Source organism: Lipotes vexillifer, unplaced genomic scaffold, assembly GCF_000442215.2.
Source record: "Lipotes vexillifer unplaced genomic scaffold, Lipotes_vexillifer_v1.1 scaffold124, whole genome shotgun sequence".
Classification (NCBI taxonomy): domain Eukaryota; kingdom Metazoa; phylum Chordata; class Mammalia; order Artiodactyla; family Lipotidae; genus Lipotes; species Lipotes vexillifer.
In genome coordinates this window covers 739,987-752,187 of record NW_006771308.1, presented here as the reverse complement: position 1 = coordinate 752,187, position 12,201 = coordinate 739,987, and the positions used below count along the sequence as shown (strand labels likewise).

The 12,201-nt window shown below is 42.1% G+C and overlaps 2 protein-coding genes across 2 annotated transcripts in view; one reads left to right on the top strand and one right to left on the bottom strand.

Annotated features, from left to right (window-relative positions):
* The window catches only part of ABHD12B (abhydrolase domain containing 12B), a 28,619-nt gene that overhangs the window by 12,188 nt on the left and 4,230 nt on the right, over window positions 1-12,201 (top strand). Inside the window, 10 exon segments of the mRNA XM_007472274.1 lie at window positions 878-1,011; window positions 1,868-1,950; window positions 1,952-1,971; window positions 3,727-3,751; window positions 3,753-3,863; window positions 5,822-5,839; window positions 6,566-6,611; window positions 6,717-6,846; window positions 7,264-7,301; window positions 9,066-9,145. Of these exon segments, the coding sequence (XP_007472336.1) occupies window positions 878-1,011; window positions 1,868-1,950; window positions 1,952-1,971; window positions 3,727-3,751; window positions 3,753-3,863; window positions 5,822-5,839; window positions 6,566-6,611; window positions 6,717-6,846; window positions 7,264-7,301; window positions 9,066-9,145 (685 nt within the window).
* PYGL (glycogen phosphorylase L) overlaps window positions 5,125-12,201 on the bottom strand; it is a 52,069-nt gene continuing 44,992 nt past the window's right edge. Inside the window, exon 21 of the mRNA XM_007446603.1 lies at window positions 5,125-5,692. The gene's annotated coding sequence lies outside the window, so the exon portion shown is untranslated. The remainder of the gene's footprint in view (window positions 5,693-12,201) is intronic.

The window sequence follows — 12,201 nt, the reverse complement described above, 5'->3', positions numbered from 1 at the left end:
TAGGGAAAGGGACTCTTGTCATGGACGATGTGGACAAAAACTGGGAGTAGTAGGTGGTGACACTGACCTCCTGTGTCCCTCGTTTCTCAAAGGTAGGAGACACTCAGTCCTCATGGGAGATGTGGCTAGAGACAGAGGTAGCCTGAGTGGGCCCTCATGGACAAACCATAGCTTGTCTGCTGGTGGCCCTCGGTTTGGATGGTTCGTGTCACAGGGGGCAGTAGAATGAACAAGATGTGCGTGGCCCCCCGTGTCCCACTCCCTGACCAGGCCCTGCTGCGTCCAGCCTCCAGGTCCCCCCCTGCACCCCACGCTGCTCCTCACGGCCCCACCCACCAGGGATGTCACCTCAGATGTGAGGGTTTTGTCTCATTGCTTCCCAAGACCCAGCCAGAAGGGGTGGTGGGAATCTCACGATTACTCATTCACTGCTTTAGACTAATACTAATAATAGCTAGCACATACAGCACTGAACTGTGACGTGATTGAAAACTGTGGCAACTGTTCAAACAGTCTGAATCCTGTTTCCTGGTGACTTCGGGGTCCAGCCTTGGCCTTCTGTTGGGTACACTGAGGAAACAAGTCTGACGCGAGTACATCCGTGTCCCCTCTCCGCCTGTCCTGTCACACCTGGGCTTTCTGAGCAGCTGGTAGGGGCCCTGACTTATTGCTTTCCTCTCCTGGTTCTCCCTTAGTGCCTGATCTGGATCTGTCCTAATTACAAAGAGTTCTGTAAAGGATTTTGCTTAAATGCCAACCTGCCTGTAATTCCCAGTGTCAGTCTGTGAAATCTGATTTGGAGGTTAAAAGGAGAAACAAACCGAGAGGACACTTGGACTGATTTTGAATACCTTGTTGGTTTCGCAATATCTTACAGATCTTTTCCATACTCCTGTTCAACACTCAGAAGGAAAATTGCCACTCTGTGTGACAGCTTTACAAGTAAATCATTAAACGAACATATTTTCCCTCCTCTGATGCACATGTTGATTTTTTTCAACTTTTGAGTATGTACCTTTTGTGAATTTGCCTTTATTTTTTTTTTCCCAAATAGAGAACATACTGCCCTTACAGTTATGGCATAATGAAAAAGATATGTCAGTTATAAAATTGTGGCTAGACTTAAATGGTCTGAAACCTATTTAATATTGGCTTTGGGGTCTAGGATGAATCCTTGCAAACTGTTGGGATAGATAGAAAAATATGGCCTTGTGGGTAGGGTTTCAATTCAGGAGCTCAGTCTTCAAATTGGCTATTAATCTTACTGCTTCCTGTATTCTGTGCCTTTTCTCTTCCTCTTCTTGCCTGTATCCCTTGAGAGAGAGAGAGAGAGGTTGATGTGAGAAATCTATTTTCCCATGTTTTTTCTACCAAGTGCTGCGTTACTCAGTGCGACACACAGTTCTTCTAGAGCACAGGTGATGCTCTCACCTGCATGTCTCCAGGTGTATGTTTATCTTGGACATTTAGTGGCTTATGGCTAATGACTGGGTTTTACTTAGTGCAAAAAGTAACTCATGACTTAAGTAGCAAAATACTCATTACCTTCTTCTAGACCCTCTTACTTTTTAGGTGAATGGTCTCCTTTGCTTTTCGCTTGAAACGGGGATGAAGATTGAATAAACTCCATTAGAGGCTATATATAACACTGGTGGCATTTTAAAGTCTAGCTTTAGTTTTTTTGGGGGGGGGGCCAAGTCTTTTGCGGTCTAGTCCTAGTTTATAAAATAAAATACTTTGCTTGGAATTGAGTGTAGTAGCTTGCAACTTAGAAACATGTCAATCATGAGGCTAATTACTTTTATTGATTGTGATTAAAAGACATGGAATTTGATTCTGGGAGTTGATAACGAATTCTCCTTTCCAGTCAAAGCACCATTTCTTGTGGATTTAAAGAAACCGGAGTTAAAGATTCCTCACACAGTGAACTTCTACATCAAAGTTGAACCTAGGTGTGAGTCTGGGAATCTGGTGATTGCACTGATTGGACCCTGGGGTGCTTGGTGGGTGTGGCTTTCATGTCACAAGGGCAGAGGTGAGCAAGTGCTGTGTTACTTGCCTGGGGAGAGGTCGGTGTTCCTTGGAGGAAGCTGTTCCACACACCTTCCCTTTATATTGAAGCTTGACTTGCTTGCATTTGCTTTTCAGGAATCTTATGTTGGAGTGTGGAGTCTTTCAGGTGCCTTGGGTCTGTCTTCTTCCCTGCCTTATGCCTCACCCCCTTCCCACCCTGCTCCAGACCCACTGGCCTCCGTGTATAGAAGCCATGCTCTGTCTGCAACATTTCTCTCTCTCTGCTCCCTCTGCTCCCTCCTTTTGCCTAACTAACTGCTTACCCATCTCTTGGGTCTCATTTCAAACGGTAATTTTCAGGAAAGCCTTTCCTCACCCCATTTTCGGCATATGTTACTGCAACCTGTGCTTGTCCTTTACTGCATTTATCCCCACTGGAATTGAATAAGTGCTTGTGTGATTATCTGATTAATGTCTGTCTTCCTTATGAGACAATAACTCCATAGGTGGGGGACTTTGTTGGTGGGTTTCCATTGCTCAGCACAGTGCTTGGCAGAGGGCACTCCATAAATACTTGTCCATCAAGGCCGCGAGCATCCTACTGTCTGTCTTGCTCTGCTGATCTCAATATTTTCTTCTGTTTGGTTCACCTACTTGTTCATGGCTGCCAGTTTTCCAGTGCCCTGTTTTATATTTTATCTCCCTGAGTTTAAACATGTGATCACAGAATGTTTAGGGGCCAATATGGATGGGTTCACATAACTTCTTCCTAATCTGCAGGGTACAGTTCCACTAATAGTGTTGGAATTTGAAAACATCTTTATTCTTTACTCTTGCCCCATCAGTCCTTGTTTGGTGAGTCAGCTGTCCTCATGACTGGCTTATCTAGCTGGCAGCAATGCCGGTCTTCGCAGTACAGAGGCCTTGGGGTTTGATGTCAGACTTTTTGCCTCTAAATGATTGAGAGACTGGGACTTCCCTCGTGGGCTGGTGGTTAGGACTCTGCACTTCCACGGTGGGGGGCATGGGTTTGATCTCTGGTTGGGGAACTAAGATCCCACATGCTGCACGCGGTGTGGCAAAAAAAAAAAAAAAAAGATTGAGGGACTGAAGATTTATCATCACATGGCCAATTCTCCAGGTCTCCTGGTAACATGTCATATGGCAGTGTTTGTGTTAGCAGGGTTCATTCATTGGTTTAACAAGGTGGAGGAACTGGAGCTCACTCAGGTGTTTAAAATCACAAGGTCACTGGGTTTCTTGAGTAGAATAGCTTAATTTCATGTTCAAGTTCTTTTCTCCTACCTAAACTGGTTTCCCTTTGTTTCCAATTTGTTTCTTCAGCCAAGCAGGTGGCAAATATCTATTATCTTTTACTTGTTTCCACCCAGTGGATTGCATTTCAATAAACCACACCTAAGAACTGCAGTTTTGGAAGCATGATTGGTATAGGAGTCAGAAGAACTAAAACAGTAAATGGTTAAAAGGGGTTATCTCTGGGCATGGGAGAGGTGGGGTAAGGCAGTAGTGGTTTTCATTATAAGACGTTTGTGGCATTATATTTTTACTATGTGCATATATATTATGCAGATAAATATTTGTATGTAAATATAAATATGTATCTGATTGACATAAGGAGGGTTTCAGACTTTGGCAAGGATAGAGAAGTCTTCTCTCTGTCCATGTTGGCTGAAACCTTTCCTTGCTTTTCAGGCACACAGTTTCTAGCTGCCGGTGGGGGGGAGGATGCTAAGGGGAAGGGCCGTAGCTGCTACGAAGCAGCCCTCCATGACGGCAACCCAATTATTGTTTATCTTCATGGCAGTGCAGAACACAAGTCAGTTGCCCTTGCTTGGATTTTTTTTTTTTTTTTTACAGAGTGAAAGAGTATTTCAGCCCTGTGGGGGAATGTAAGGCAGAGCTCAGGTTTTAGGTCTGTAAGCATCCCTTCACATATTTTTTTCCCTTTGTTGAAATTTGAGGGTGTTCTGGCAATAGGCTTCTCTTTTAAAAAAATCTATATATTCTATATGTAGTATAATGTGGATCCTTAACTGAAAGGGAAACTAAATTCCAAAATTTGGATACTGATTTCAAAGAAGGCAATGGTTCCTTTACTCCCTAAGAGTGTCGGAAATGATGGATCAAATCCATGGACGACTGGGTAGGGAGTAGGCATGAGGTATGGAGAAAAGGAAGAGCAATTTCCACATCAGTGGTCTTCTCACAGAACCACATGGAGATTCATTTATTTGGCATGAATCCTATTAATCAAAAGTATGGATTCCCTAGGAGAGATCACCTGGAATTCTGATCACGGCTACTGGGGGCCACCTGACTAATTCTAGTCTGGAATACTGATGCCTCGGCCTGCTCTCTGTGGTCCCAACCTTGCTTGGAAACCAAGAGCACCTCCCAAAAGGCTGGCTGTCCTTTGGTGCACTGCCAGTCCCTCTGTGGGCCTGTGTCGTTATGGTGGGTGATGAGTATTGGCTGTGACTGCGGGTCTCAGCATGGGGGAGGGGCGATGTGCCTTAGAGACCCACAGACCTCGCTCTGTCTCTGGGAGGACACTTCAAACTCAGTGACAAGGTCTGGAATCTGCCCTTCGGCTCCCTTGCCTCTGTCTCTTTTACTCACTGTCTTTTTGTGTCAGACGATGGCCTTCTCAAGACTTGCCTTTGCTCAAGGGGCTTTCTTGAGGTGTATGTTTTAGAGTCACATTTACAGAGACTTCCTGTGAAATCAACATTTTTCAACATTGCTTAACACTGTTCTGATTGTGTAAACTTGGGCACGGTGTTACAATGCATTTTTATTTAAAGGGTCATGTGAATCACATAGTCACGTCTGCCCTCTGAGTGAATCGCTCTTGCCCTCAGTTATCCCAGATTTCCTGGCTTGGGGTCAGCTGCACCTTCCTCTGTCTCCTGCCTGGAAGTCTCAGCTTGCTCTCAGCAGTACTGAGCTGGAAGGAGGCCAAATGACAGATCGCAGGGAACCTTGATGAAAGCAGTGGTTCTATACTTGGGATCCATGGAAGCCCCAGAGGGTCCATGAACTCCCAAACCAAAATTGTACACAAAATTTGAAGAGTGGATACATTTTTCGGGGCAGCGGGTCCATAGCTTTAATTACATGTTCAAAGGGCTCCATGACCCACTAAGGTTTAAGAAACTTGGCTCTAAAACCAATTCAAATGCTTTTTTAAAGAATCCTCTGCCTTTTGAATCATCTTTATCTCCCTTTTATGTGGTTAATAGAGAGTAGACTGTGGTTCTTTTGGAAAAAAGTATTTCTTGTACCTCCAGGGCTGTGAGTCTCTCTCCTTCACTTCATCTTGCACCTCATGGCAGAGTGGACAGGATGCAGGCAGATCTTCCTTTAGTGAACTTGATTATATCATCCCTTTTTCTGAAAAGCCACTTTCTGGAACTTATTTTCCTTTAGCTTCTAGAAGTATTCTTAGAAATAGGTTTTGCTGTGCAGCAGTGAAAGGAGATGGATTGTCAGCGGTTCAATCAAATGCTTACGTTGAGAAGCGCTAGCGGTCCGGGCAGCCGGTGCTCACTTGGGGGAAGGTGGCAGCAGAGGGGAGCTGTGGGTCATTCACCCTGACACAGGCGCGTGGGCTATGACACCAAGAAGCATTGCCCTCTCTCCTGGTTATTTGTCTAACCTGAAAAAGAAAGGCGTGAGATCAGATGCCAGCAGCATGGTAGTGATTTTTGTCACAGTGTTTGGACACAGGCAGGCCCAGGTGTGAATCTTGGTTCTGCTGCTGGCCAGTTGGGTGTCTGTGAACAAGTTACTTAAGCTCTCCAAGGCTCGGTTTCTTTCTCTGTAAACTGTGGAGAACACATACCTTGTAGGACTGTTGTGAGAATTAAGTAAAGATTTAAAAGTGCCTGCACAGTAAATTTTTGTCCCCTTTTATCTCCCTTCTCTTCGTCTATCATTGTATTTTTTTTTTCATTTAAAATTATGTTTTTATATTCTTTTCTCATTTATCTATTTGGGGCTGGCAGTGGTTTCATGTAACCAAGTGATCTCTTTATTTTTGATCAATATTAACTCTTTATCTGTTCATACTTAATATAAATATCTTCCCGTTATTTGCTTGCTTCTACTATAACTCTGTGTGGAGTTCTTATCCTCCAGGGAATTCCTAAAAAAAACGCATTTACTATGTACCAAGGTACTACATCATGTCATGCAATCTTCCAACGATCCTGAAGGTGTTATTTTTCACTTCTCAGAATATATTTAAACAGTTAGATGTTAAGTGGCTTTCCCAAGGTCAGACAGCTGGTAAGTGACAGAGCCAGGGTGTGACCCAGGCTGTGTGGTCCTATTCTGCCATGCTGCTTTCCTTCTTTCCCATTGAGCCTGATCTTCTCAAGTTTGAAGTCAAACACCAGATTTCAGAAATGCATTTTTCCCTACCTATTAAGCCATCATAACCAGGATTATGGAAGTGTTGAGGAGGTGAGACCACCTTTCCTGTTTACATCTCCTAATTAAAGTGATAACAGCTCCTTTGTCATCTTAGGTGCTGAGCGACGGTGGTTTTCATGTCTTGTCTGTTGACTACGGAGGTATGTGTTAAGAAAAGTGTACAAAGATCTTTCAGTAAGAAGGGGCCTTTTGATAGCCCTCATTTTGGAGGCAGTGATATTGTGTTTGCCTTTCCTTACTGCCAGGGTTCGGGGACTTGACGGGTAAACCCACGGAGGATGGGCTGACTGTGGATGCTGTTTTTGTCTATGAATGGACCGAGGCGAGAAATGGTACCACCCCTGTGTGTCTCTGGGGCCACTCTCTGGGAACAGGGTGAGTGGGGTCTGAAGATGGGTGCTTAGGTGGGTCCTTGGGGCGTTAGTGTCATATTATAGGCAGTAGTGGGCAGCAGGAGGACCCTTGAGCTAGGAGATGGTTTCTCTCAGGTTCCACATGTGGCTAGTGACCTTACACCTCAGCATGCCTGTCTGTAATACAAGGGAGGGTCTAGCTCTCTGGCTATCTGTGACACTGAAGCCCATTCCAGAACTCTCCTTGAGAGTTTTAAATGAAAGCATTCTTGTTTAGGGGCGGTGGAACCCCTTGACATCCTGTGCAAAATTTTGTGTCTGTGCACATTGAGGGTCAAGAGCTTTCATCAGATGCTCATACTGGATGTTGCATTTTGTACTGTTTAGTTGACTGTTAAGTCACTGCTTCGCATATGTACTGATTTTCATTGCTTTATAGAGTTGCAACAAATGCTGCAAAAGTTCCAGAAGAGAAAGGTATGATAAAATGCTTATTTTACATCGTATAATTTCTTGGCTTGATGTGGGAAAAGAAAAACAGCGACGAGACTATTGTGCACAATCTGAACACAGGGATACCTAAAGCACCCCAACTTTAGACAGTTCCTGAGAGTCTAATAAACTCTCTTTTTTCTATTTAATATACACAATACCTGCTTTTCAGAGTTATGAAATTAAAAGTAAATACTAAGGAGTTAAAATTACCTTAAAAGAGCCCTCACTGTGAAGTGATAATAAGTGTTGTTATGGAGTAATCTGGATTACAGGGGAGGAAAATAATACATTATGAAATAATAGGCAGGACTTGCTTTCTGCAGCCCTCCTTACATAATATTTATATCAGTGTTTCTCAAAGTGTTCTGAGAACTGCCTTTGTCATGATCTGCAGGGGGTGTTTGTTAGAAACACAGGTGACAGCTAGGTGGATCCTAGCTGTCTTCATAAACTGGAATCTCTGTGACTAAGACCAGGTGATCTTGATACATGTTAAAAGCTTGTAATCACTTGCGTATATCTTAAACTTTACTTGGCAATACAGGTCAGGGTGAGTTATGGTAAACATTTTAAAGTGTGTCACCTGCTATACACAATCTTAATTACTTATGGAAATAAAAGAAATGTCATTTCATTGGTCCTCTAAACTCTCATGGCTCCTTCAATGTTGACAATGCTGAATTACCTGAATTAAATTCCCACATAAATGAATACTTCACTTCCTGGATAATGCAATTACCTTAGAACATTTTAATTACATTAAGTCCCCAACTTATGAACTCTTGCTACCATGTATTTTAATTTTCTCTATGTTACATACTCCATAAAAATTATTATTCCCATACTATAAAGTCAGTATTTAGATTTACCCTTTTCTTTGCTGTTTATTATTTCCAGCATTGCTGTGCTTCCATCTGGGATTTTTCTTCCACCTGTCTGTTGGTGAAGATTTCTCTCAGTTTTGGTCTGAAAATGTCTTTATGTCATCTTCATTTTTGAAGGCTATTTTTCCTGGGCATAGAGTTCTAGAGCAGCAGTCATTTATTTCAACCTTTCTAAGATGTCATCCACTTTGTTCTTGCTTTTACAGTTTCATTAGAAAGTCAGCTGCCAGTCTTACTGTTGCTCCTTTAAAGATAATGTTTACTTTTTCTTTGGGTTATTTTTGAGATTTCTTTTTTTCTTTGTTTTTCAGCATTTTTACTCTGATTTTCCTAGGTGTTCTTGGTACTTATCCTGCTTAACTGTGGCCTGATATTCATCCATTTTGGAAAATTGTTGGTCATGATATCTTCAAATATTATGGTAATGTTATTTTAAAGTACATATACGGTAACTCCAATGTTTAGATCTTTTGTTTTCAGAGGGAGTGTTGGCCAAAACAACCTCGTCAGCCTCTGCCGAACACTCTGCCTTCCTGTAGTACTTTGCTTTCTTAAATTATCCAAGTCATGAAAATCTGCTTGTGTTTTAGAAGAAGTTAGTGGTTTTCAATTATCATGTACCTAGGAATGAAATCTCTTTAGCGAGGGTGCTAGTTAAAAATGCACATTCTCACACTCCCCACCCCCTAGATACTGACTTCTGACTGGACTCTGGTGTGGGTTCATGAATTTGCATTATTAATAAGATTCACAACTGATTTTGATGCAGGTAGTTCATGTACAAGACCTTGAAGATCCCTTATTTAGGAAAGATAGTATTGAAATATGATAGGGGAGTTATTTCTTTTTTCTTCTTTTCAAGGATTTCCAGTTGATGCTATTATTTTGGAGGCTCCATTTACCAACATATGGGTTGCAAGTATCAATTATCCCTTGTTAAAGGTGAGTCTCTGATAGATCTTTACAAGGTGTCAAAGTGTAGGTTGTTTCCACACACGTTTATTAACAATTTTCCTTTTCTTAACTAGTTTTATATATTTCTAAGTTATTCTAACTTGTGATAGGTTATTAGCCAGTTGCTATTAAAGGGGGGCACAATGGCTTTTGGATTTTGTAGTCCTTTTATTTCCTTCTAATAGATTGAGCCAAAGCTTTTTTTTCCCCATTAACTAAACTGTACCTTGTATCTTTTATAATTGTTTTCATAGATAGACTTGACTTAGGTTTGTTCGTTTATTTATTATCCCTTTTAAAGTGAAAGCAAACCTCTCATACATCATTTTCAGCCCTATGAATGTCAACCACATCTTTCATTATTTTATGAGAAGCAAGTCTCTAGAGAATTCAAGGAAGTTGCTGAATGGTTTTACACAGCATCCCAGGTAGAGAAGATGATCTTTCCAAGAAGATAAAGAATTGACTGACAAGATGTGTTTTTTTTTAATCTGTTGTATATATTATCCTAATTTTATAATTTCATTCCATGTCTGATGCTCAGTTGCTTATAGTCATACCTCCATAGAAATGTTAGCAAATGAGAGGGGAGTGGGTAAGATTCTTAGAGGGGACATATGGCCCAAGTCTGTAAATTGTCGATTAATCTTGGAAGGCATCTTAAGGGTACTTTATTTTTTTTTATTAATTAATTAATTAATTAAAAAATTTTTGGCTGTGTTAGGTCTCCGTTGCTGCATGCCGGCTTTCTCTGGTTGCGCCAGGCGGGGGCTACTCTTCATTGCGGTGCACGGGCTTCTCATTGCAGTGGCTTCTCTTGTTGTGGAGCATGGGCTCTAGGCGCATGGGCTTCAGTAGTTGTGGCACGTGGGCTCAGTAGTTGTGGCTCACGGGCTGTAGAGCACAGGCTCAGTAGTTGTGGCGCATGGGCTCAGTTGCTCCGCGGCGTGTGGGATCTTCCTGGACCAGGGATCAAACCCATATTCCCTGCATTGGCAGGCAGATTCTTAACCACTGTGCACCAGGGAATGCTTCTTAAAATAAAGTCAACTTTGTCCAATATTAATATACCTTTGTTTTGAGTAGTGTTTGCATGATATATCATTTTCTATTCCTTGACTTTCAACTTTTCTGAAATCTTATATTTAATATGTATCTTTTGTAAGCAACATATAGTACAGTTTTGATTTCTTTTTCAGTATGACAAACGTTGTCTGTCAATCGTAGTATTTAGTCTGTGTACATTTAATGTAATTATGATATTATTTAGGCTTAAATCTACTCTCTCTGTTTTCTATTTGTGTCACCTGTTCTATGTTCTTTTGCCTCTACTTTCTGGCTTTCTTCTGACTTGGCAGTTGTCTCAAGGAGAAAAGTGTGTTGAGTGTCAGGCTCACCTCTCTGGGCTTCCCTTCTCTCTGGGATCTAGGCCACTCAAGACCTCATTACTTTGGTAGGTCTCTGATACCTTCACAGAAACGTTTTTAAAATATTTTCTTTAAGAACCATGGCTCTGGTGTCAGACTTTCTGGGTTTTTTTCCCCAGGGGTGTCACTTAACACTTAACAGCTGTGTAATCTTGGACTAACTGTTTTTAATGCTTCATCTATAAATGGGTGTCATCACAGTCTATCAAGATTGTTGAGGTAGATTCACATATGAAAAGCATGTATGATAGTGCCTGATACAGAGTAAGCACTCAATGGCTGTTAGCTATTTTTATTATCAGTGGAGTGCCATAACTCTGAACATTACTGTTGAATAAAAAAGGGTAGTTGGTATGAGACACGGATGTAGTGAAAGGCATAGGTCCTTACCCTCAAGAAGTTTCTTGTCTAGTTGGGGAGATAGGAAATTAACGGGGGATATAAAGTAATGATGTGGATTTCCGAGTATCACTTTGGAGTCAATTTCATTACTCAGCATAGTGGAAAAAGACCATGGGCTATGAAGCTAGACAGATTTGGACTGGGGTTCAAATTTGGCTTCTGCCACTAACCAATTATGACTTTGGTAAATTATTTCCCTTTGTTGTATTTTTCCTATTTCTATAATGAGGTTGGTACTGCATAGGGTTGTTGTGAAGGTTGAATTAAGTAAAATAATCATGCAAAAATATGGGCATTCAACAAATGCTTGTTCCTTTTTTCCACTCTTTCTATAATACAGTAGACTAAGTTAGGCGTTAGGGGAGGACCCAGAACAATAATATCAGGGTAGGGAGAATTCAGGGAAGAGAAGGGTCTTGTGTGCAGGTGTGACCAATGATGACTTACAGGGAGATAGGATCTAAGCTCATTTCTTGAAGGCGAGGGAGAGCAGTTAGAAAACACAGACAGGAGGGGAGAATGTGAGCCAAGGCACGGGGCCAGAATGGGGTGACTATGTGTTTTGAAAGACCTGAGAGTCTCGGAGGGCCTCTATATAAGATCTTTCACACTCGTCATTCTTTTAAATCCTCACAGCACCTCTGAGTTTGGCACCATTGCCTCCACTGAGCGAAATGGAGGCTTAAAGGCTTGCCCAATTGCCACATACCCTATAGAGAGGAAATGGGACTCAATCCTGCATTTTCTAACTCCAGGCAGTCAGATGGAGGTGTGCAGCTTTTGGGATGAAAGACTGTGGCTGGATGCGGATGGGCTTACAGCCAAGATAGGAGTTTTTTGTCTGTTTAAATAGATAGTGTTCCACTCCCAAAGCTTTGTAACAGCAGATTTCAGGTAACTGGTATTTTAAGAATATTTATCTGGCGGAATTTGAAGCCAAGGAAACCAATTAGGAGCCCCTCGCTGTGGTCTGGGCTGGAGGGGTTGACCTGTGAGTCTCGAGGGGCACCTCTGGCTGGAGAGGAGTGAGGGGATAAGGGGAGTAGATTGACTGGGGCCCGCTTTCTCCTTATGCCTTCGGAATTTGAGATGAATTGCTGGAGGGCTCCTCTTACTGAATTCTCCTCAGAGGAGTCCTGATTCCAGGGGTAGCAGAACCAGAAGACAAAGAAAAGAGAAAACAAGAAATCTTGCCCTTAGCACGGGTAAGAGGAG